The following is a 24,770-nucleotide window of genomic DNA, read 5'->3' as shown; positions in this document are numbered from 1 at the left end:
ATTTTGGGGATTCAAGTATTTACCATGCTTCTTTCTCTTTGTCAGGGTCCAACAGGTGTTCCAGGGCCTAAAGGAGGACGAGGTGCCCAGGGAGCTCCTGTAAGTAAACTGATAACAAATTAAAATAAAACTTAAAAAAAGGATTTTGAATATTTGACACACAAATGGACAGGGTAAACAAAGCAGTCATTTACTAGATCAGAGGTGGTGAACACGTGGCTCTGAAGCCACATGCGGCTACCGGCCAAAATGAATGCGGCTCTTTGCTTCTTATCATATTTTGTATATACTGTGGCTCTTTGCCTCGTTTCATGTTTCTCTTATTTTTATTATATCTTAAAACACACTCAAATTCATCAGGGCCCATTCAAAACTAAATTAAATTATATTTAAAAAAATAATTTGGCAGATTGGATCTTTTCATGCTGCTTCTGACGTAAGGCGTGGCTCTTTGAACCTCCCAGTTTAAAAATGTGGCTCTTTTTGTCTAACTTGTTCCTGTACTAGATTCTCCATCTGATATATAACTGTCAGTCATTGGTCAAACAAGATGGAAATGATGATAGTAGGAAGGTTTGGTGATGTAATCAGTGTGTCTTTGGCAGGGTGCCACTGGTTTCCCTGGTGCAGCTGGCAGAGTTGGGTCTCCTGGCCCTAATGTAAGTGTATATATTCCAAAATAATGTAAAATAATCAGTTTTTGACTCCAAATTATTAATGTTTTCTCCATCACAGGGTAACCCTGGAGCTGTTGGACCCGCTGGTCCCGCTGGCAAAGATGGACCGAAGGGTGCTCGTGGTGATGCAGGCCCTTCAGGAAGACAGGGAGATGCTGGTCTTCGAGGACCTGCTGGTGCACAAGGAGAAAAGGGAGAACCTGGAGAAGATGGACCTCCTGTGGGTGACCCTTTTCGATTGATTATATTTCCAAATTCCAGGAGATTCATCATGGAATCTTGTATTATCTGTGTGTAGGGGGCCGATGGCCCATCGGGACCTCAAGGTTTGGCTGGATCGCGTGGTATTGTTGGTTTGCCTGGACAACGTGGAGAGAGAGGATTCCCTGGTCTTCCTGGACCTTCTGTAAGCACTTGATTGCTTCTGAAATACTGTGCTAAAATTGAATTTAACATTATTTGACATTCATTGTGAAAGACAATGATCTGGGACCCTTAATTGAGTTACTTTTTGTTAAGGGTGAGCCTGGTAAACAAGGATCTCCTGGCTCGAGTGGTGACCGTGGACCTCCTGGACCTGTTGGACCCCCTGGACTTACTGGACCAGCTGGAGAGACCGGAAGAGAGGTGAACCTATCATACATGCGCGGACAGACATTAACTAGATAAATTGGGACTATATTAATAAAGGGATGAGCATAGTAATTCAGTTAATGAAATATATATGTCTGCATATTAGGGTACCCCTGGATCAGATGGACCACCAGGTAGAGATGGAGCTGTTGGAATCAAGGTAAGAGAAAGTAGTCCAACTCCTTCCAATATGAGAGAAATATTTTAAAAGAAAATTAGACAAACTCGTGGCAGCAAGAATGCCAGCAACTTGATCTTTCTTTAGGGAGAGCGAGGCAACACTGGTCCTGCTGGTGCGCCTGGAGCTCCCGGTGCACCTGGTGCTCCTGGACCCGTTGGACCTCTTGGCAAGCAGGGAGACAGAGGAGAGTCTGTGAGTACCACACAAAACTGAGATCTCATAAGGCCAATGTGGGTGAGCCAAATGGATGTAAGCAATGGTGAAAGTGACTATGTTAGATGTGAACATGAGAAAACACCTCTCTACAGGGTGCCCAAGGACCGGCAGGACCTCCTGGACTCGCAGGTGCACGAGGAATGGCTGTGAGTCTCAATCAGAATTTTAAAAAAATCGCCTTCTGACCTTTACTGTATTTTAGCAGTGTCATGAGAAGTTATGAATTTTGAGACATTACTGCTCTAGGGGCCCCAAGGACCACGTGGAGATAAGGGAGAGGGTGGTGAAGCTGGTGAGAGAGGACAAAAGGGTCATCGTGGATTCACAGGTCTTCAGGGTCTACCCGGACCTCCTGTAAGGAACTCATATTCGTTAAGATCTTTAATTTCCCTCCTATTTGTCGGTTAATTTGCTGTTGCGTCTTTCACCAGGGTACCTCTGGAGATTCTGGTTCTGCTGGACCTCCAGGACCAAATGGAGCTAAGGCATGAACCGAAGACGAAAAAGAAAAGTTTTCCATCATGTAGCTTGAGCTTGTAACAGCAATATTTGATGATATGAGGTTCACAGGTTGGCCTCTGTGCAATTCTCCAATTATTTGGCTAAAATTGGCATAGCAAAGTGCGAAGGATTTAATTGCCTACCAGTGTGATAAGATGGTGGCATATGCATTTTGTAATTACGCTGTGTGAGTGAAAGAGGTTGACAGACAGTGGGAACCACTTTTTCTCTTGCTCAGATCAGAATGGGCAGTTTTATGTATGGGATATTAAATGAGGGATTACGATAAAAGGGAGGGAAAATGTCACCACCTAAATTGCCCTCATACATAATAATTCACAAGTCTACAAGGTAATGGAGTGTTAGAGGAAAACCTCTTATTTCAGACTTTTTTATGTAGTGAACCAAAGAACATTTATACGCAAAGGAATAATTCGTATTCATATCATGGCCACCCCCTATACTTTTGACTAAGCACTCACTGTTTCTTTAGGGACCACCTGGACCAAGCGGACCTGGTGGCAAAGATGGATCTAATGGACAACCTGGCCCTATCGGACCACCTGGACCTCGTGGACGCTCTGGAGAAAGTGGCCCATCTGTATGTTTGCTGCACAGAACTTAATTCACTTTCACATTAGGTTTCGATAGTATTTTCCCCTTCTAAAGCATTTGCTGTTTTGGGCATTCCTTAGGGTCCTCCGGGAAATGCTGGCCCACCTGGTCCCCCTGGTCCTCCAGGACCCGGCATTGACATGTCTGCCTTTGCTGGTTTGGGTCAGACTGAGAAATCACCTGATCCACTGAGATACATGCGGGCTGACGAGGCCTCCAGCTCGCTGAGACAGCATGATGTAGAGGTTGATTCCACACTTAAATCACTGAACAACCAGATTGAGAACCTGCGCAGCCCTGATGGCTCCCAGAAGAACCCTGCTCGCTCCTGCAGAGACCTCAAACTCTGCCACCCTGAGTGGAAGAGTGGTAAGTATCTCTCCATGTAATAACCAAGGATGAACAGGATGAGTAACAGCATTAATGTACTGGTGCATCCACATTTCCCCATCTCTCAAGGTGATTACTGGGTTGACCCCAACATTGGAAGCACGGCTGATGCCATCAAGGTCTTCTGCAACATGGAGACCGGTGAGACCTGCGTCTACCCCAGCATTGCCAAGGTACCTAAGAAGTCCTGGTGGACCAGCAAGAGCAAGGATCGCAAGCACATCTGGTTTGGAGAGACCATGAATGGAGGATTCCACGTAAGTGCCGTTAAACTACCTTATAATGAGGGCTGAATGTACCGATTACTTGTGTAATCAATCAATTAGATAATTTGACTAATCGTGTAATCGGATAACAAACATTTAATAAGTTGCTAAATAATTTTAGGAGAAAACATTTATTTTGATCTGCACAGCCAATGTCACCCAGATTGCACTTTCCAAAAAGCATAAAATGCAAATACAAAATAAAATCTGAATACTCATTATTAAAGTGGAGTAGTGACCTAAGTTGTATTAATGTTTGCTCACAATTGTTTAAAAGATGAATCCATCGATAAAATTTGTTCAAATAAGCAGATAAGACATTCAATGTGTTGCAGAATAATTCTAGGAGGTATAAAAGAGAAACAAGTGTTTATGCTTAGAGCATTAAGTATGAATACAAAATAATACTTTTGTATATCTTCATACTCGACAGAATAGCGTTCAGACAAAACTGTCGTGTCATGTGGGCCTTATTTCCATCATGTACAATACAACCAATATAGGCCATAATACGTGGAAATCACAAATTTCACGTTTTGTCTTGAAAAAATGAATTAAACACTCCAACTATAGGGGCAGCCTGGCGGATGAGTGGTTAGCATGTCGGCCTCACAGCTCTGGGGTCCTGGGTTCAAATCCTGGTTGTTCCACCTGTGTAGAGTTTGCATGTTTTCCCTGGGCCTGTGTGGGTTTCCTCTGGGTACTCCAGTTTCCTCCCACATTCCAAAAACATGCATGGTAGGCTGAATGGACACTCTAAATTGCCCCTGGGTATGGGTGGGAGTGTGCATGGTTGTCCATCTCCGTGTCACCTGCGATCGGCTGGCCACCGATTCGGGGTGTCCTCCGTCTCTGGCCCGGAGTCAGCTGGGATAGGTTCCAGCACCCTCTGCGACCTGAATAAATGAATGACTCAAACTAAAAATGTTATATCCTTAAACCTATTGTCACTGATATCTAATATACTGATATATATTGAAATAACAAGGGTTTTATACAAACTGAACTATAGAGCATGTCAAGAGAAATCACATTACCTTAACAAGACGCACATTGAGCATTAACAATGCACATACAGGAAGTACTTCATGCACTGTATCTCATTTACAATTAGCGCTAGCCTCATGCAAATCGCTGATTACCATATCTAAGCAAGAATGATGGTAAAACCCCTACAATCATTTCTAGAACTCTGATAGTTTTTTTATGATTTCACAAGCATGACATCGTTTAGCAAAATAACATTATTAAAATGCAATTTAGCATTGAAGCTTAAAATATATCATGCCTTGCTTACAAGAGTTCAACATGAGCATAGAATCGATGGCCAGATATTCACGTCAACATAAATGCAGGTTTTTGTCTAAACAAATAAGTAACTCATTAGAGATGAATATAAATCAGATAAAAATCGCTTTGGATTATCTTTGCATTATATTTCATACCAGAAGCTTGCTCTGGTCATTCACAATGCTCACAGGAGTTTCACTGTGGCCATAGTACATGCGTTTCGTCATTCAGTTGCCATCAGAGGTCAAATGTATTCTCCCAAATCAATAAAGCTAAATACAGCTCTATCAAAACAAACCAGTACAATGACATTGTAATTGAAGGATTAATCAAAATTGAATTCAAAGTTTTCCACCAACCAAATTACTCAATTTATTTGATTAATCGTTGCAGCACTACTTAACATCCCAAGTATTTTTGTGATTGTGGCTAATCATCTCCCTCTCTGATTTGTTGGTTAAAAGTTCAGCTACTCTCAGGATGGCCCTGCTGCCAATGCCGCCAGTGTTCAGCTGACCTTCTTAAGGCTTCTTTCCAATGAGGCATCCCAGAACCTCACGTACCACTGCAAGAACAGCATTGCTTACATGGATCAGGCCACAGGCAACCTGAAAAAAGCTTTGCTGCTGCAGGGCTCCAATGATGTGGAGATTCGTGCAGAGGGCAACAGTCGTTTCACATACAGCGTCTTGGAGGATGGTTGTAAGGTGAGTGCAGTTTCCAGAAAACATCATTATATTGACATAAATGAGATTGAAACTGACATGTTTCATTTATTTTCGACCAACAGAAACACACAGACCGATGGGGCAAAACTGTCTTTGAGTACAAAACACAGAAGACCTCCCGTCTGCCCATCGTGGACATTGCTCCTATGGATATCGGAGGAGCGGATCAGGAGTTTGGCGTGGATGTAGGCCCAGTCTGCTTCTTGTAAAGTAACCCTCTCCCCAGAAAAAGCAGGATTAAAAAAAACTCAACTATGAAACACTCCGCAATTCCACAATAAAGAAGACTGGAAATGATAAAAGAAAATTGATCTCACAATGAAGTGCTCTCCAAGTTGGATGCTAGCACTGAAGTACATCGGCAATAAGCGTCTCTGTCTACCCGCTTCCTGAGATCCAGTCATGTTTCCCATGGCCCACTATTGACAGGAAAGAGTCCGGAGGAAGAGGGACTGAGCAGAAGTTGTGGAGAACTGAAACATGACTTGATATCACTTATTTATTGTCTCACCTGAACGGGAAGAGATGAGGTAGGACTGGAGGGGTTCACTTTGTAAGTACGACAAGCCCCTTTCCACTACAGAACAGCCGCTCGACCTCTGTCCCAGTCCTACTCCACCTCCCTCTCTGTTCCCTCCTGTCACACTAATATGGCATTTTGAATCAGTGTAGACCAATAAAATATTCTCAAAATCCAGGTACTCCACGCCTGTCCATCGTGAGCAGGAGCAAACCATTACTGTGTATTATAAAGCCTTGGTTCTATTGTTGTGAAGGTCTGTGTTTATAAGCCAACAGATGGTGTTATGTGTATTTCCAATTTATGTGTGTACATGTGTTTATATGCACACCAACACTTTTTGGAAAGTGAGGTTACATTTGGGGTGTGTTCCAAAATCCTATACTGCCCTATCAAAGAAGGGACTCTTACTCGGCTCTCAAATTTGCTTAGTAAAATTCCAAAGACATTTTGTCATTTCATGTAGTCAGCCAAATGGTTTGATGCTACCTCACGCTGAAAAAGAAAGTGCAAATGTAGAGATGACAACCAACACATCTTTTATCAGGCAAATCCAAATGGGTGCCTTCGCTTAAGGCAGCCCTCTCTTCAGAAGGTGCTACAAGTTCTGTAATTGTCTGTTCCAAAAGAACCCCTTCCTAATTCCCACTAGCCTCACACCACACACTCAAACTCCACCCAGGAGAAGGGGTGCCCTCGGGTAAGTCCAATTCAAGACCTCTGCTGAAGTCCACACACCAAAGCCGAACCAAGTCGCTCAATAACAACCAGGGTGGGACGTCTCTGTGTGCGTGAGGGTGTGTACATTTTTTTAAATTAATTTTATTATGATCCATTTTGTTTTGATTTTGTTACACTTATTTGATGTAAATTGGAAATAAAAGGAAAACAGAATGAAGTTGATTTTTGCTTTGGAGTTTTCAATAAAAGTATGACAGGCGTGGGAAAACTTTCTTCTTTCTTTTAACCAAAACATTTGGGCAGTGTGTTATCAGTACTGTAATACTTCTTCACTTCGCGGCTTCACTACATCGCAGAAAAAAAAAGTTCATAAAAATGTGAAAATCCATGCTGAAACTCACAAGTGGAAGCCACTCCCGTCTTTTGCTTGCCACTAAGAAAATGGCAGAAGACAGAGTCTGAGTAATTCAACTCAACACGGAGGGAAGAAAATGGCGGGCAGTGGGCGGTGGCTGTCATTTTCATCTGAAAATAGAACTTTCTGAGCCTCTGTGAGGGTGGATTTTTCTCAACAATGCGAGCCTCGTGCAACCTTACTCCATGGCGCTTCTTTGAAAATAGAACTTGCTCGGCGAATTGGACAGCAGAGTATTGGCAAAGTGGGATTTTTTTCCCAGAAATGTGAGCCCCGGGTGACGTTATAGCGGACGCCATAAAGACGACTAAGGCAAAAATAGAGCTCGCTCAGAGGACTCCAGAGGAGCCTTGGTAGCGGAACTGACAGTGGAATGTCTCAGAAATGTGCAATGTGCAAAAGTGGAAGCGCCGGGCGATGTTACGGCCCGACGACATCGGCCTTGTCTGAAAATACAGCACTTTAGCCGGCGAGGATGGCAGGACCCCACGGTGGAAGTTGAGATTCCAATTAAGTCCGGGCAGTGGACTGGCGTCGTTGCACTTATCCAAATATAGAGCTCCCTGAATGGCTCATTGACGGTTGGATGGCACGGAGGAGCAAAGTGGAAGTTTAATTTCCCAGTTGGTCGACAGCACAGTCTTTTGATACGCTTACAGCTGTAATATTGAATAAATATACACTTTTTGATAATGTGGTAGTAGTAATGGAGGTGATCCTACTTCACGGTTTTTGATTTATCGCGGCCATGCCTTGTCAATATTAACCAAAATATTCGAAGGATTACTGTATTTGGTACCATATTTCTTTTAGCAAAGAGTAGCTATACAGTGGTACCTCTACATACGAGCAGCTCTACCTACGAGATGCTCGAGATACGAGGAAAATTTCGAGCAAATAATTCTTCGCTCTAGATAGGAGAAAAAATTCGAGATGCGAGAAAGCCAGGTGGCCATGACATGAGAGGCTGTTTATCATTGTAGCCCACTGTCTTTTTTTGCCGCATCTCTTTCATGTATAACAGATATCTACGAGCACTGAACGATTTCTTCAAAAGAGTTTCTCCTACACATGGACCAGAAAACGCACAACGCGCATGCAATGAAGTATACTCGTGCACACAACACCGATAGCCAATGGGACCCTTTCTCAGAATAAAACTTCATTACCCACAATCAATACGTGGGTAGGCTGAGTTGTTGCATTTCCTGCTTTTCCTTGCTTAGCCTGTTAGCTCCCGCGATCGCTCATTCAAGACTACCTCTCGTTGGCAAGTGGTTGTGCGTTATCCTATTGTGAGGACATTTGTGTGCATCATTTTCGGAATATTTTGAAGGGAATACAACAGCAAACAGCCCATCGATAGCGAACGTGAGGGTGGAGGCGTGGCAAACAGCTAACCCGCAGAACGAAGGTAAAAAAAAATTCAAACAAAATTAGAATTCAGTTTTGTGTAGTTACATTAAACGTATGTTTGAGTGTGTGTATATATTAATCTAAGTTAATTTAAATTTGTTTGTTCGGTTACGAGTGCGTTGCCGTGGATAAAGTCCCCCCGCCTGCCTCTATGTCCGTCTGTGTATTCTCCGTGAAATGCGTCTAATTTTAGTTATATTAAACACATTTTAGTAATATTAAACCACCACACCAGAAATAAAACATTTTTTCGAATTCAATATCCTGTTTTTGGTGTTTTTTCAGAGGGTTGGAACGAATTAATTTGTTTTTAGTTCATTTCAATGGGAAAAGTTCGCTCGAGTTACGAGAAGATCGACATATGAGCTCAGTCCCGGAATGAATTAAGATCGTATGTAGAGGTACCACTGTACAGTGAAACATTTCACATGTGACAGTACCTTAAAACACTTCACATGTCAAATAATATGAATAAATGCAAAAATACAAATGGCAGTTTTAATAGATCTTTTATCCAAACAAGTCGCCATGTAATAGGTGCATATAAAAACAAAAAGATTTAAAACATGGCACAACACTAATGGGATGCAAAAGTTTTTATAGTGTGCAGAAAATTATTTTACGGTAGTTACAAAAGAAATGAGTCCAGTACCAACAAATACTGCCGAGTCTCGTGGTGAGTGCCTAACCGTTAATTAGTGTTTGGGTGGAATCCAAATGGGAAGACAAATAAGTGTTTTTCACCAGGCAGCAGGATGCCTGGATGAGGCATTTAAATTTAAGACTGTGCCGCATAAATCAGGATGTATGGTAATCAAATGAGGCACCAAATGCGAGGTAGTTTGTAAGGAGTCAGCTTGCTAATTATCATACATGTAGTGTACGTTGACAGAAAGAAAGTAACGTGACTATATACAGATAATCAACATCTTTAGTTCAACAGTGGTACCTTGAAATACGAGCTTAATGCGTTCCGGGACTGAGCTCGTATGTCGATTTACATTGGGGCAAATACGTATTTAGTCAACCACCAATTGTGCAAGTTCTCCTACTTGAAAGATTAGAGAGGCCTGTAATTGTCAACATGGGTAAACCTCAACCATGAGACAGAATGTGGTTTTAAAGAATTTATTTCCAAATTAGAGTGGAAAATAAGTATTTGGTCACCTACAAACAAACAAGAAAGATGTCTGGCTGTCAAAGAGGTCTAACAAGGTCTAACGAGGTCTCCACTCGTTACCTGTATTAATAGCATCTGTTTTAAGTCATTATCGGTATAAAAGAAACCTGTCCACAACCTCAGTCTCTCACACTCCAAACTCCACTATGGCCAAGACCAAAGAGGTGTCGAAGGACACCAGAGATCAAATTGTAGACCTGCACCAGGCTGGGAAGACTGAATCTGCAATAGGTAAAACGCTTGGTGTAAAGAGATCAACTGTGGGAGCAATTATTAGAAAATGGAAGACATTCAAGACCACTGATAATCTCCCTCGATGTGGGGCTCAATGCAAGATCTCACCCCCGCGTGGCGTCAAAATGATATCAAGAACGGTGAGCAAAAGTCCCAGAACCACACAGGGGGACCTAATGAATGACCTACAGAGAGCTGGGACCACAGTAACAAAGGCTACTATCAGTAACACAATGCGCCGCCAGGGACTCAAATCCTGCACTGGCAGATATGTCCCCCTGCTGAAGCCAGTACACATCCAGGCCCGTCTGCGGTTCGCTAGAGAGCATTTGGATGATCCAGAAGAGGACTGGGAGAATGTGTTATGGTCAGATGAAACCAAAATAGGACGTTTTGGTAGAAACTCAGGTTCTCGTGTTTGGAAGAGAAAGAATACTGAATTGCATCCGAAGAACACGATACCCACTGTGAAGCATGGGGATAGAAACATCATTCTTTGGGGCTCTTTTTCTGCAAAGGGACCAGGACGACTGATCTGTGTAAAGGAAAGAATGAATGGGGCCATGTATTGAGAGATTTTGAGTGAACATCCCCTTCCATCAGCAAGGACATTGAAGATGAGACATGGCTGGGTCTTTCAGCATGACAATGATCCCAAACACAGCCAGGGCAACAAAGGAGTGGCTTCGTAAGAAGCATTTCAAGGTCCTGGAGTGGCCTAGCCAGTCTCCAGATCTCAACCCCATAAAAAATCTGTGGAGGGAGTTGAAAGTCCGTGTTGCCCAACGACAGCCCCAAAACATCACTGCTCAAGAGGAGATCTGCATGGAAGAATGGGCTAAAATACCAGCAACAGTGTGTGAAAAGCTTGTGAAGAGTTACAGAAAACGTTTGGCCTCCTTTATTGCCAACAAAGGGGACATTACAAAGTATTCAGATGAACTTTTGGTATTGACCAAATACTTATTTTCCACCATGATTTGCAATTTTATTTTTTTTTTTAAATCAAACAATGTGATTTTCTGTTTTTTTTCCACATTCTATCTCTCGTGGTTGAGGTTTACCCATGTTGACAATTACAGGCATCTCTAATGTTTTCAAGTAGGATAACTTTCACAATTGGTGGTTGACTAAATACTTATTTGCCCCACTGTATCTCAAAACAACGTTTCCCATAGAAATGAACTAAATACAAATTAATTCGTTCCCACCCTCTGAAAAAAACACACCAAAGAACAGGATATTACAACGGAAAAACATTTTTATTGGTTGTAATTCACCATCTACTAACAGAGTAACAAATGACTAGTGGTCATGATGTTTAATAATAAAATGAGGCATTATTTTATACAACAGGGAGTTAGTGGATGGGGGTGGGGGGTGGAGCGAGAGTCACTTGACAGATGCGCTCAAAACGTAACAAACTTTAAATTTAACTTAAATGAACTTAGATTCCTATACACACTGACTTGCTGACGAGCCAGTTCAGTCACGCGTACACTACTCATGTTTTTCGATTATTTAGTGCTTAATATCGATTGTCATCATACGTCTTTTCTTCAGACTAGACTTCATTGCACTGACTTGCTTTGGATCCATTGTGTTTCCCTTAATTCTGCACTGACTAATGCGAAAAAAGAACACGGAAAAAATGCAACGCCCCGCCCAGTGCTTGTAGAGATCTTTGCACGAGGGAGATGTGGCGGGAGAGACAGTCCGGTGAAATCATAAAACAGCCTCTCGTGGCCTGGCTGTCACAAATCCTCGTATCTAAAAAATTGTCTCTGATCTCAAGGTAAATATTTATTTATCGACACCTAATTTTACTGAACACAGAACTTGGTTCTGCAACAGCTCTATTTTTGTGGCTAGTAACGCTGGTAAAACACTAGCCATGGTGTCTGGTGCACAGAAAAAAAATACTTCAGACATCAGGAAATACGTTAAAGATTTGTGAAATACATTTTATTGACATATGAGTCAAATTATTTTTAAAAAAAAAAGGGATTTCTGTTTATGACATGACCTCAGTATAGAGTGACTGATTGTCTAAGCCAATAGGAAGTTCCTGAGGGTGTGGTAGTGTCGGAGTGCCATTTACCCCAAATTGGCCGATGTTGCCACTTAGGAAGTAGAAAGGCACATGCGTGATCCTTCCAGTGGACCAGCACTACAGAGGGGAAATTGTACATTAGTCTGTTCTAACAATAGACACAATTTTATTTCCCGAGTGTAATATACTAAGAATCAAGAGCATTACTAACCACTGTGAGCAGAGCTCCTTGCTGAAAATTTGGACAGAACTGCAAAAGTCTTGGTTCTTCACCAACAGCTCCTTGAACAAAACCACTATGAATGGGAAAGACAAAATCATAAATGTTTGAATACATTCCCTCTCAAATATTGTAAAAGAAAAAACACAGGGAAAAGTAGGAAATACAATCAAAGATGATAACCCCTACCATGGCAAAAGTTCAAAAATGGGCTTTGTTCTGGTTTTAAAGACAGGAATTACTGCAGGTCTGTTTGCTTGTAGATCACCTGAAAGGGGCAGCAATAAGTAACTATTGTTTGTAAGATGCAATGATTACAAAATTGAGCAATTTGATTAGGAAAAAGGTTTTGAATTATTTTTTGCTGCTTTGATAAATCATTTCAGTGGCGTTGTAATGGTTTGTCTTGTATTTTGTTTTATTGATTTGGTAGGGGACACAGTCCTCTGGTGGCAAAAGTGGATATCACATAATTCCTGTCTACCATGTTCATATTTTGAGACTTCTCCTGTGAGCATTGTGAATGAGCAGAGCAAGCTTCCGGTATAATATCTCATCTCATTTTCGAACCACTTTATCCTCACTGGGGTCGCGGGGGGCCTGGAGCCTATCCCAACTAACTTTGGGCCAAAGGCGGGGGACACCCTGAATTGGTGGCCAGCCAATCGCAGGGCACGAGGAGACAAACAATCATTCACGCTCACACTCATACCTATGGGCAATTTAGAGAGTCCAACCAGCCTACCATGCATGTCTTTGGAATGTGGGAAGAAACCGGAGTACCCGGAGAAACCCCACGCAGGCCCGGGGAGAACATGGAAACTCCACACAGGTGGACCGACCTGGATTTGAACCCAGGTCCCCCACTGTGAGGCCGACGCGCTAAACACTCTGCCGCCGGGCCACCCCCGGTATAATATATAATGTAAAAATCATAGAAAACTATTGCCCTTCTGTATCTGCTTATACACACACAAGGCTCGCCGGGGGATGCTGGAGCCTATAATAGATTAATTATTTTAATGACCGATAGCTAAATTGTATATAAGACCAACAATAATTCAAATAAAGTCAATATATTCCACTTTTATAGACGTTCGCTTTGAGACTGATCTTAAGAGAATCAGAAAATGCTGTTTACATGTGCATGTCACGCAAAAAACGAGATTTCATTCAGGCCTACCAACAATATTGACAAAGAAGAAAACTCAACAATTCACTGATCTTTAGGATCTATGAAGAAGGAGAAATAAACAATGATCATAAACCTTTGAGAAGCACAGCAAGTCTTTCTCCTTTCGGGTCCCATGAAAGAGACTGGATCTCTCCACCAACAGTGCTGTAAAGAAATGCCAAACTAATATAAATATATAAATATATATATATAAATATATATATATATATATATAAATATATATATATATATATATATATATATATATATATATATAAATATATATATATATATATATATATATATATAAATATATATATATATATATATATAAATATATATATATATATATATATATATATAAATATATATATATATATATATATATAAATATATATATATATATATATATATATATAAAATATATATATATATATAAATATATATATATATATATATATATATTTATATATATTTATTTTTATATATATGTATATATATACACACATATATAAAAAAATATATATATAAAAATAATATATACTGTACTTATAAGACACAGCATTTTTTAGGGCTAGTTTTTTTGATTACTTACATGACATCTCCCTCTGGTGTGTTAAATGTCGTCTGAGATAGGTCTGCCACCAGTGATGCTAATAGTGGGCCTTTTGGTGTGCCTGAAGGGACACCTATTAAAAAAAAAAGAATTAAGCCAAATCAAACTTATGAATCAAAATGCATTCAATACAAAGTACTGATATTTTAAAAAAGCTACGACTGTCATCCTTCACCAGTTTGCGGCTTCAGTATATCATGTTTTTTATATTGAGTTTTTTTGAAAAGTTCATAAAAATGTCAAAATTCCCGATAAAAAATGGCGGGAAGTCCGGGCTCTGCTTCTTCAGTGCTGAATTGGGTGGCACTCAGCGGTGAAGAAACAATATTTCACCATAGAAGAATGACACGTCAAATAATAGACTAAGAAGGATGACGTCTTGCCTTTTCCTGTTTTGTTGTGAGTGAATTTTGCATCACGCATATTAGCTGTGGATGAAGACTACACCAAACCTATTCCAGCTCTGTTTGGATTTTGAGTCGCAGATGAAAATGCCTCTTATGTGTCCTGGGGAATCTAAGGGCTCCAATGAGCCCAAGAAAAAACGAGACATGATGACAGTGACCGGAAAAGTGACGCTCCTAGTTATGCAAAAGGTATAGCACGCCATTGTGGCATGAATGAATATACTATGTGTTATACCAAGAAAGAAGAAAACATTTGAAAAACTGCAATAATATCCCTTTCCAAGGACACCAAGCGAGTGGTAACCACTCTGAATAAAAAAAGAACCAGCATTCTGAGGGATTTAACGCCGTAGATAAAGCCGTAAAGCTGGAATGACGAGATGACGTCAACACACTGTTCGAGAGCCATTCAGAACCCGCCCACTCCAGCTGATGAGGACCTCGTCGAAATTATTCTATTATTATTTAATTATCCAGTGAGGAAGATGCAGCGGACATCAACGAGGATGAGGATGAAGAACGTGGTCTTCCTAGAAGAAATCTGCAGATCTTCAATATGGCACGCAGTTTGCAACAACGGGTCCAGGAGATTGATGACAACATGGTCAGAGCCATTGAATTTGGTAATCATCTTGACAATGGGGTGTCCCGGCTGCTGATTGGTTAGCGCATCGGTCTCACAGTGGGGGACCTGAGTTCAAATCTAGGTTGGTCCACCTGTGTGGAGTTTGCATGTTCTCCCCGGGCCTGCGTGGGTTTTCTCTGGGTACGCCGATTTTCTCCCACATTCCAAAGACATTCATGGTAGGCTCTAAATTCACTCTAGGTATGAGTGTTTGTCTCCTAGTGCCCTGCGATTGGCTGGCCACCAATTCAGCGTGTCCCCCACCTCTGGACCGAAGTCAGCTGGGATATGCTCCAGCACCTTCCACGACCCTAGTGAGGATAAAGCGGTTCAGAAAATGAGATGAGTCTTGACAATGGTATGTTCTTGTACAAAAGCATATTTGTAAAAACAGCGCTCACAACTCCCCATCACCATCTTGTGCGCCAAAAACCTCTCGCAGAAAAAAAGCCCCTCCTGCTGCCCCTGAAGATTCCATCGATGATGTACAAGAAAAGAAACCACAGTTTTTTTTAAATGCCTCGTAAATACCTGTGCACAAAGAGCAGCCTTATTGAAAATCTCCTTAACCAACTGTCTTCATTTGAGGACAGCCTGTAATATTTTTCTTACTTAATATCAAGGTGTTTCCCCATTGTATGTAAATGTTCTGAAAAAGTTGCAAATATCTAAAACGTGTTATCTTGGGTTAAAATGGGTTAAGTTAATCCAACTTTATTTTTTTTTGTAAATGGCCATATGTGAGGTAAATTTAGTTTCTTTTTGTGAGGCTGAAAGTAGTCTGCTTGCCAATGGTGATGTCTCATCTCATCTCATTTTCTGAGCCGCTTTATCCTCATTAGTCGCGGGGGGCAATGTTCCCCTCCAAGCTGCGCGCAATTGCGCACTTCTCTCGTCCTTTCCGCGCACAGCAAATCATATGGAGCGCACAAAATAAAATCTTTTTTTCCCCCATGATGGCGCCATTCACGCGGCAGCCAGTGGCAGTAGCTCTGTCCACTCTTGTTTTTCGTGTTTTACAGCCCTTCTATCTTTTTTTAAAATTACATTTTAATATTTCTTAATACATTCCGTTTTACTTTACTGTGCAAATAGAAGAACAAGCGGTGAAATCGGGTGAGAACTGTCTAAATCTGCTGTGTGTGTGGTTGTGGGCGTGCATGCGTGTGTGTCTAGTATGAATGATCGTTTGTCTTCAACCTACACAATGGACTATAGTAAATGGAAATTAGCCCTCGGCTACAATCTTACATATATATGTTCATTAACATGAATATAAATATGTTCATTAATATGTGCTTTCCCTTATTACATAAATCAAAGCAATATCATGGAAAAATATTGCATATAAATGGAAACTTGACTGTCAAGTAACACGTTCGGCAGAAAAGTCATTTGAACGAGAATAAGTAGTGAGAAGGACAAATGTGTAAAATAAGGTAAAATTTAAGTCGGATTTGTGCATATTCTAATGGCATTTATGAAGATGTTTTATTCATAGATATTTTTTTCATTCATTTTCTGAACCACTTTATCCACGTTATCACTCGCGGGGGGTGCTGGAGCCTATCCCTGCTGACTTTGGGCCAGGTGCGGGAGACACCCTGTATCGGTGGCCAGCCGATCGCAGGGCACAAGGAGACGGACAGCCATGCACACTCATACCCAAACCTAGGGGCAATTTTAGTGTCCAATCAGCCTACAATGCATCTTTTTGGGATGTGGGAGGAAAACGGAGTACTCAGAGAAAAAACACGCAGGCCCAGGGAGAATATGCAAATTCAACACAGGTGGACCGACCTGGATTTGAACCCAGGACCCCAGAGCTGTGAGGCCGACGCGTGAATCACTCATCCGCCGGGCTGCCCATTCATAGATATTAATCATTACATGTTATTATTACTAAATCATTTATGTGTAGTAGACATGCACCTGCTTATGGCAGGTGTGATACTGGTGTGTGCCCATTGCAAGCAATGATGATGTGGCTCACACTGGTACTCGGTGTGCTCAGGGAGGTTGTCTTTCTGCCCAGACAAACCAAAAATTAGAGGGAACATTGGTGGGGGGTGCTGGAGCCAATCCCAGCTGTCTCCGAGCCAGAGTCGGGGGATATCCTGAATTGGTGGCCAGCCAATCGCAGGGCACGAGGAGACGGACAACTATGCCCACTCACACCCATACCTAGGGGCAATTTTAGAGGGTCCACTCAGCCTACCATGCGTGTTTTTGGAATGCGGGGTTTCCCCAAAGTACCCGGAGGAAACCCACGCAGGCCCAGGGAGAACATGGAAACTCCACACAGGTAGACATGACCTGGATTTGAACCCAGGACCCCAGAGCTGTGAGGCCGGCGCGCTAACCACTCGCGCCGCCTACTGGTGATGATGTCTTCAGTGTATTATTTTATTTATTTCATATTGCACACTTTTGGTTTTAAGGTAAATTTATAAAAATAAATACGTGTGTAAAAGTTTCTGCAGGTTTTATTCTTTACTTTTCAGTGTAAGGAGGGAGTTGTCTTCATTCCGCAACAGAACAACAAAAGTACTTTTTAAAATCATATTTCATATTCTGTTTTCTTATAAAGTAGAGGTAACAGTTATTTTCATATTTGAATAAGTAAGTAATTTATTTACCTATTCACAGAAGTTTGAAGTTTCAAATTTAAAACAAAAAAGATGTGATAGTTATCGTGATCATTATCGATATCAACTGATAATTATTATTAATTTTTTTAATCGTGATTACAATTTTTGTCACATCGCCCAGCTCTAAGTGGTCACATAAATAAGCAGGTACAAAAGTGACTCAAGTGGTTAGCGGCCTATGGAGTTTTAGTGCAGTACAAGATAAGTCTTGATTTGGTCCTCCTAGGTCACTGGTGTCAAACCGATTCCACAAAGGGCCAAGTGGGTGCAGGTTTTCCTTCCAACTGTGTGAGTGCGAGTGCCACACTGACACAGCATAGGACAGTATGTTCTCAATGGCTGACTGGTTGAGGGTCACCAGAAGGTTGGTGTTTAGTTGCTCCTTCCTGAGTACTCTCAGGAAATGTAGTCTCTGCTCCGCCTTCTTGACGAGTGATGTGGTGTTTGCTGCCCAAGTGAGATCAGGAGAGATATGGAATTTGAAAGTCTCCACTTGCTCCACACATTCGCAGTTGATATACGGGGAACAGAGCGGCCTTGTTCCATTGGAGGTCCAGGATGAGTTCTCTGGTTTTGGAGACGTTCAGCGCCAAATTGTTGAGAGCGCACCATTCGCTGAGTCAAAGGGCATCATCTCTGTAGGCCGTCTCATTCTCCCCTGTGATCATCCCCACCAACATTGTGTCATCCACAAATTTCACAATGATGTTCTCAGGTTGTTGTTGTTGCCCCTACAGCAGCCCCTGAAGATTCTATCTATTATCCAATGCCTCTCGAATCTGACGAAAAGGACTTGGACTAAAGCTCCGAATAACATGTTTTTTTCTATTATTATCATTTAAATCAAGCGGAGAGGAACTATTTTCACAGTGAGTACAGTACTTAAAGTATTTACTTTTTCTATAGATTATAATTAGATATTAATACATTACAGTCTTTACATATGCATATAACTGTAATATTTACTAAATACACTTGATAATTGCACTTGTGTACTTGTATTTGTGCAGGCGCGAAAACAGTATGGTACTAATAATTAGTGGATTTTGGATTGAAACGGCAATGTCTGGTCTAGACTAACTGATATAATTATCAAGAAGTGCATGAATTAAATGTTACAGTTATAAGCATATGAAAAGCATGTAATGTATTAATATTCAAATATAATATATAAAAATATGTATATACTTTAAATACTGCACACAGTGAAAATAGTTCCTCTGCTTAATTTAAATTAAAAAAAACAGGTTATTGGGAGATTCAGTCCAACAGCATAATCTGCAATATTACTGTATTTCTATTGTCCTTTTTAAAGGACAATGCAATGCATATGAAATGCTAATTCCTCAACAAAGATGGCCTTTTATGAGTTTTTTTTATCTACCTGGTGTGTCAGTGAAGGTAAGAGCATAGATAACAGGTTCTCTCTGCACAGTGAAGAGAAGTCGACTCCCATCTGGACTCCAACAGCCAGACTAAAAGAAACCATGAAGTTACTTTGACATAACACAGCCACAGAAATGAGAGGTCCATTGAAACATAGCGGCTTTGCTTACCTGGCAGCGGCCTTTGTCACATGGCCAACGTTCACATGTCCACATCCTAGTCTCCCAAACCCTAAAGAATAATATGTTCTGATGATCTTGCTTGGAAAAAAACGACTATTAAAGCAGGTATTATAATAAAGTGTAAGCATCTCTGCTCAATTGCCAAGTTTTGTGTTTAGGAAAAAAGACAACATATGAGACTTGAACCTGAAAAGAGCAGAAGGCGTTGAAGCGAGAAGATGACTCCCATCAGTGGACCAGGAGAGAAAGGTGACCCCTCCACCTCCAACGCGCTGGAGAGGTACACAGGTCTCTGCAGCTACATCCCATATCTGCCAAAGGGGGTAACAATATAGAACTTTCAGCAGATCATAGTCAATTGTGGTGATAAGCCTTACTATACCATCATTGCTGTGTCCATAGGTGAGGCCGATGCAAGGAGAGTGCCGTTCGGTGACCAAGCGATCGAAGTGACTGGTGAGTGGCCGGGATGAGACAAAACCTGAGCGCATCCAGATGAAGGCCTGTGCAAAAGGCCACAAAAGGACATTTTGTCACCGCTGAGTGCCTCACAATAATACAGACGCTCCCCTACTTACGAACGAGTTAGGTTCCGAGCAATTGTTCATAAGTTGAATTTGTTTGTAAGTTGATTCAGTGCTATATTTTGTATTATAATTTATGTTTAAGGCCTATATAAGTATATTGAAGGTTTATATAAGTGCATTTGTATGTTTAAGGCTTGTACAGTGGTACCTCGAGATACGAGCTTAATCCGTTCCGGGACTGAGCTCGTATGACAAGATTCTCGTAACTCGAGCGGAAGTTTCCCATTGAAATGAATGGGAAACAAATTAATTTGTTGCAACTCTCGGAAAAAAACACCAAAAACAGGATATTGGATTGAAAATAAATGTTTTATTTCTTATAATTCGCCATATATTGACAAAGTAATAAATAACGAGTGGTTTAATAGAAATAAAGTGTTTAATCTAACTAAAATTGGGCGGATTTTGCCGAGGGGAGAGGGGCACAAAAGGGGTGGGGGGCTTCGGGTTTTTTTTTCCACACAACGCACTCGTAAACGGAACAAACACTCCACCCTCACAATATATTCCGAAAATGATGCACACAAATGTCCTCACAATCGGATAACGCACGACCACTTGCCAACGAGCAGCAGTCTTTTATCAGCGATCGCGCCGCTGCTCATGGGAGCTTTGGGGGCGCTGGCTAGCGGCTCCTTTTAGCTTATAGCATCTGTGTTCGCATCCCCTCGAACGGCGCCTATGATAGAGTTGCTACCGGGGATGCTGTTGCGAGCCAGTGCCCCTGATGTTCTTATGAGCAGCCAACGAGAAGTAATATAATACTCCTCATATTAGATAAAAAAAACAGGAAATGCAGCAGCTGAGCTTACCCACGTATTGATTGTGGGTAAAGTTGTATTCTGAGTGCCATTGCCTGTCGGCGTTGTGTGCACAAATATACTTCATTACCCAGAAAGCCCTCTTTTCCCCGTGCATGCGCGTTGTGAGTTTCCTGGTCTGAATAACTCATCCGGTGCTCGTAAATATTGTTATACACGAAAGATATGCAAAAAAATGCCATGGCCACCTGGCTTGGTCGCATCACGGAATTTTGACCGCATCACGGGCGAATTATTCGATCGAAATTTCCCCCGTAAGACGGGCATTTTGTATGACGAGCGGTCGTATGACGAGGTACCACTGTATAAGTAACACGCATTGGTTTGTACTGAAAAAAAAAACATTTAATAAAATGGAGAGAATATGTACAGTACTGTATAGAGAGAGATTTATGTATTAGAAACTGGCCGAAAGAAGCGATCTAACGACGATTGCACAGTTTTCTTCTTTTTTTTTCATCATAAATGATGCGGTAGCACTGTATGGCATCATTCAATTGATTTGCAAACTTTGTGCAACGTTCAATATTTGGGTCCTGCTGCTCGATCTTTCCGTTTATAAATGGTACTGACGGTCAAACGATTCAAGTTGTATGCCCGTGCAACGCTCACCACTCTCACGAGCATCAAGCTTCGTTATTGCCACTTGTTTCAAATGAAATGGCTTGCCTCTTCCTTGCACCTCCCTCAATAGAAGCCTTTCGCTTTTTACCAACCATATTCAATAATGGATGCACGAGATATTTAATGATACAAATGAAAAAGGTTCTTTGCGCACTGAAGATATGTTCACGCACTTCCGCATTGCAACGAATTGGACAGAAGAAGGTAGATGCTGGGTGAGCTGAGCTCTCACAGCGCCAGGCGTCGGTATTAGCGGCGGTAAGAAGCACTACTCGGAAAAAGGCGCGCAATACAAAATCGAACTTACGAAGATTTTTCGACATAAACGCAATTTGCAGACATGTTCGTATGTACCGTTGTTCGTAAGTCGTATGTTCGTAAGTAGGGGAGCGTCTGTATACGATTTTCCATACAGTGCTAGTGATAACAATTCTTTCACGATATGGCGACATTCATCAATACACGTGTCAGGAAATCAATCTACGATGTAACGGATAGAAAAACATTTTTTTTTGCACTTTTGCATGATTATGCAAAAAAAACCTGTCTGCTTCAAAGACGCTGCAATCTTTCTGTAAATAAATACTGTACCACTGTAATAATGCTATTTTCTTTTAAACAAATGAGAGTAATTCTTAAATCATTGCCTGTCATTGAGATCGATTAGAAACCCAATTCATTCAAACTGGCAGTAAATTTTCATCTTGTGGAGCCACCGATAGCGCTAGATATCCATTCTATTTTGACCAGGAGAGGCATTCATTCATTCATTTTCTGAACCACTTTATCCTCACTAGGGTCGCGGGGGTGCTGGATCCTATCCCAGCTGACTTTGGGCCAAAGGCGGGGGACACCCTGAATCGGTGGCCAGCCGATCACAGGGCACGAGGAGACGAACAACCATCACTCTCACACTCATACCTAGGGGCAATTTAGTGTCCAATCAGCCTCCCATGCATGTTTTTTGGAATGTGGGGGGGAAACCGGAGTTCCCACAAAAAACTCACAGGCCCAGGGAGAACATGCAAACTTCACACAGGTGGATCGACCTGGATTTGAACCCAGGACCCCAGAGCTATGAGGCCGATGTGCTAACCCCTCAAAACGTGGGGCCGCCCACACCAGGAGAGCCATATGAACAAATTCAGTCAATGGGAGCCAATGAGTCAATGACCCTTAAAAAATCTGGTTTAACAATTTTTTGATTAACAATAACCCAAAACAGTTCAAGGACTGTTAAGAGATGATGATTCATTTACTAATTGATTACTCAATTAATTTTAATATGTACACGTACGTAAAACAACTTGCTGAATTTACATTACATCCATGCAAATTCTCTTGCAATTTTGAGTTTCTATAAAACCCATAATAATGTTGACAAAACGCTTTGGACCGACAAAAGAACCTGCGGCAGGACCCAAAAGGCAGCGGAAGATGCTATCGATCGCAGATAAAGTTCTGGAAATGATAAGGGAAGGTAAAAGCTAAGCAGCTGTAGGTCAGCATTACGGAATTAATGAATCTTCTTGCTACCTTCTGTTCACATTGATGATTAAAATTATTATTTGACAGTACAGTACAGAAGTTATTTGTTGAAAAAAGTTTCTAAAGTGCAGTACTTTTATTTCTGAAACAAATGATTGAGCCTGTAAAATAGTTTGTTCTTTCTTTTCAATGTTTAAGAGTATTTAATTGTACAATAATTGTAAAAAAAAAAGGTTTTACTTCACTGATTTTGCCCATCACAGATTTTTTTGGGAACGTAACCCCCGCAAACACAAGGGTATACTGTATTGGACAAGAAACGATAATTGGGGCTAGCATTTATATTACTTACAGTATTTTCTGCACTATAAGGCGCACCTAAAAGCCTCCAATTTTTTCAAAAGCTGACTATGCGCTTTATAATCCAGTGCGCTTTATATATGGACCTTATATAGGGATTAAAATTGCTATCACGATAAAATAAAAACAGCAGTCGATAGGGTGCGTCATCCTCTACATGTCTCGCAACTACGGTAAGCAGCCTGCGACTTCATTTTCCCTGTGCGCGGTTCATGCTGGGATATGTAGTTCTTTTGTCAATACACCCAGTATGACGGCAAGCACCGAATTAGTGTGCTCGCCGTCATTCTGGGTGGATTGACAAAAGAACTCCAGTCGCTAGATTGGCGTCAACAGAGCATTCAAAGCTAGCCTGATTAAAGACCCATATATATACATATATACACATATACATATATATATATATATATATATATATATATATATATATATATATATATATATATATATATATACACATATACACATATATACACACACATATATATATATATATATATATATCTATATCTATATCTATATCTATATCTATATCTATATCTATATCTATATCTATATCTATCTATATCTATCTATATCTATCTATATCTATCTATATCTATATATATATATCTATATATATATATATATATATATATATATATACACACACACACATACACATATATATACATATATACACACACACACACACACACACACACACACACACACACACACACACACACACACACACACATATATAGAAAAGGCGCACGTGGGTGGGGTAAGGCTTGCGGAAGGGGTGTGTGTGAGAAGATACTAAAGCCACGTCCCTACCAGGTACCAGTATAGTCTGGGCATGTGCTTTATTGCAAAACAATTTTGGTCTGGTTTCTAAGGCCCCCGAAAATGAATAATACAAAGAGGCACGCTTACGAAGCTCAGTTCAAGCTTCAAGCCATCAATTATGCAGTGGAACATGGAAATAGAGCAGCCGCAAGGAAATTCAACATCAACAAATCTATGGTTAGCAAATGGAGAAATTAGGAGAATGAGCTTCGCCAAGTCAATAAGAGGAAGCTGAGTTTCTGTGGAAACAAGGCAAGGTGGCCCGAATTGGAAGATCAACTGGAGCGGAGGATTCTTGCTCTAAGAGCAGCTGGGAGAAACGTCTCCACAGTAACCATTCGACTGAAGGCAAAAGTGCTAGCGGAAGAGTTGAAAATTGAACATTTTCAAGGGATGTCCGTCTTGGTGCTTTCGCTTTATGAAAGGCTTTTTTCACGGCTTGCAATCTTGATTTGCGACTCCATGCTGCTCATCTCACATCAGCGGTGAAAAACCAAGTCACAAAAATGAACTCAGAGCTTGCCGTCATTCCCGGAGGCTAAAACTAAAGAACTCCAACCGCTGGACATCGGCATCAACCGGGCGTTCAAAGCAAAGTTGCGAGCGGCATTGGAACAATGGATGATAGCTGACAAACACAGCTTTACGAAGGGTGGCAGGCAGCGCCGGGCTAGTTACGCTACTATTTGCGAATGGATTGTGGCCGCTTGGACTAACGTGTCTGCTTGCTCTGTTGTTTGAGCTTTTGCCAAGCCCGGCATCATATCTGTGGAGCCACATTGGCTATGACTGTGACTCTGAC

General features: G+C 41.2%; 3 protein-coding genes across 7 annotated transcripts in view; 2 read left to right on the top strand and 1 right to left on the bottom strand.

Annotated features, from left to right (window-relative positions):
* The window catches only part of aaas (achalasia, adrenocortical insufficiency, alacrimia), a 56,333-nt gene that overhangs the window by 10,297 nt on the left and 21,266 nt on the right, over nt 1-24,770 (bottom strand). For all 5 annotated transcript variants that reach the window (XR_013300769.1, XR_013300778.1, XR_013300760.1 and 2 more), the window contains 10 exons: nt 19,640-19,760; nt 19,444-19,568; nt 19,246-19,306; nt 19,074-19,164; nt 13,986-14,079; nt 13,485-13,555; nt 12,406-12,484; nt 12,208-12,292; nt 12,045-12,113; nt 24-108 (listed from right to left, as the gene is read on the bottom strand). Coding sequence is in view for 2 of the 5 variants with exons in the window: in XM_077604092.1 (XP_077460218.1) it covers nt 24-108; nt 12,045-12,113; nt 12,208-12,292; nt 12,406-12,484; nt 13,485-13,555; nt 13,986-14,079; nt 19,074-19,164; nt 19,246-19,306; nt 19,444-19,568; nt 19,640-19,760 (881 nt within the window). In the remaining 3 variants the exon portion in view is untranslated. The remainder of the gene's footprint in view (nt 1-23; nt 109-12,044; nt 12,114-12,207; nt 12,293-12,405; nt 12,485-13,484; nt 13,556-13,985; nt 14,080-19,073; nt 19,165-19,245; nt 19,307-19,443; nt 19,569-19,639; nt 19,761-24,770) is intronic.
* Nucleotides 972-3,173, top strand: LOC144076396 (uncharacterized). Its single transcript, XM_077604152.1, has 9 exons — nt 972-1,083; nt 1,197-1,304; nt 1,417-1,470; nt 1,576-1,683; nt 1,800-1,853; nt 1,954-2,061; nt 2,139-2,192; nt 2,702-2,809; nt 2,904-3,173. The coding sequence occupies exons 1-9, from the start codon at nt 983-985 to the stop codon at nt 3,013-3,015; spliced, it is 807 nt and encodes a 268-aa protein (XP_077460278.1). The 5' UTR covers nt 972-982; the 3' UTR covers nt 3,016-3,173.
* Nucleotides 3,486-6,198, top strand: LOC144076550 (collagen alpha-1(II) chain-like). The gene is made up of 2 exons (XM_077604164.1): nt 3,486-5,476; nt 5,560-6,198. Exons 1-2 carry the CDS (start codon nt 5,357-5,359, stop codon nt 5,704-5,706), a joined length of 267 nt encoding a protein of 88 aa, XP_077460290.1. The 5' UTR covers nt 3,486-5,356; the 3' UTR covers nt 5,707-6,198.

Source organism: Stigmatopora argus, chromosome 1 (genome assembly GCF_051989625.1).
Source record: "Stigmatopora argus isolate UIUO_Sarg chromosome 1, RoL_Sarg_1.0, whole genome shotgun sequence".
NCBI classification, from domain to species: domain Eukaryota; kingdom Metazoa; phylum Chordata; class Actinopteri; order Syngnathiformes; family Syngnathidae; genus Stigmatopora; species Stigmatopora argus.
The sequence above is the reverse complement of the archived record's forward strand: the minus strand, read 5'-3'. Positions and strand labels throughout refer to the sequence as shown.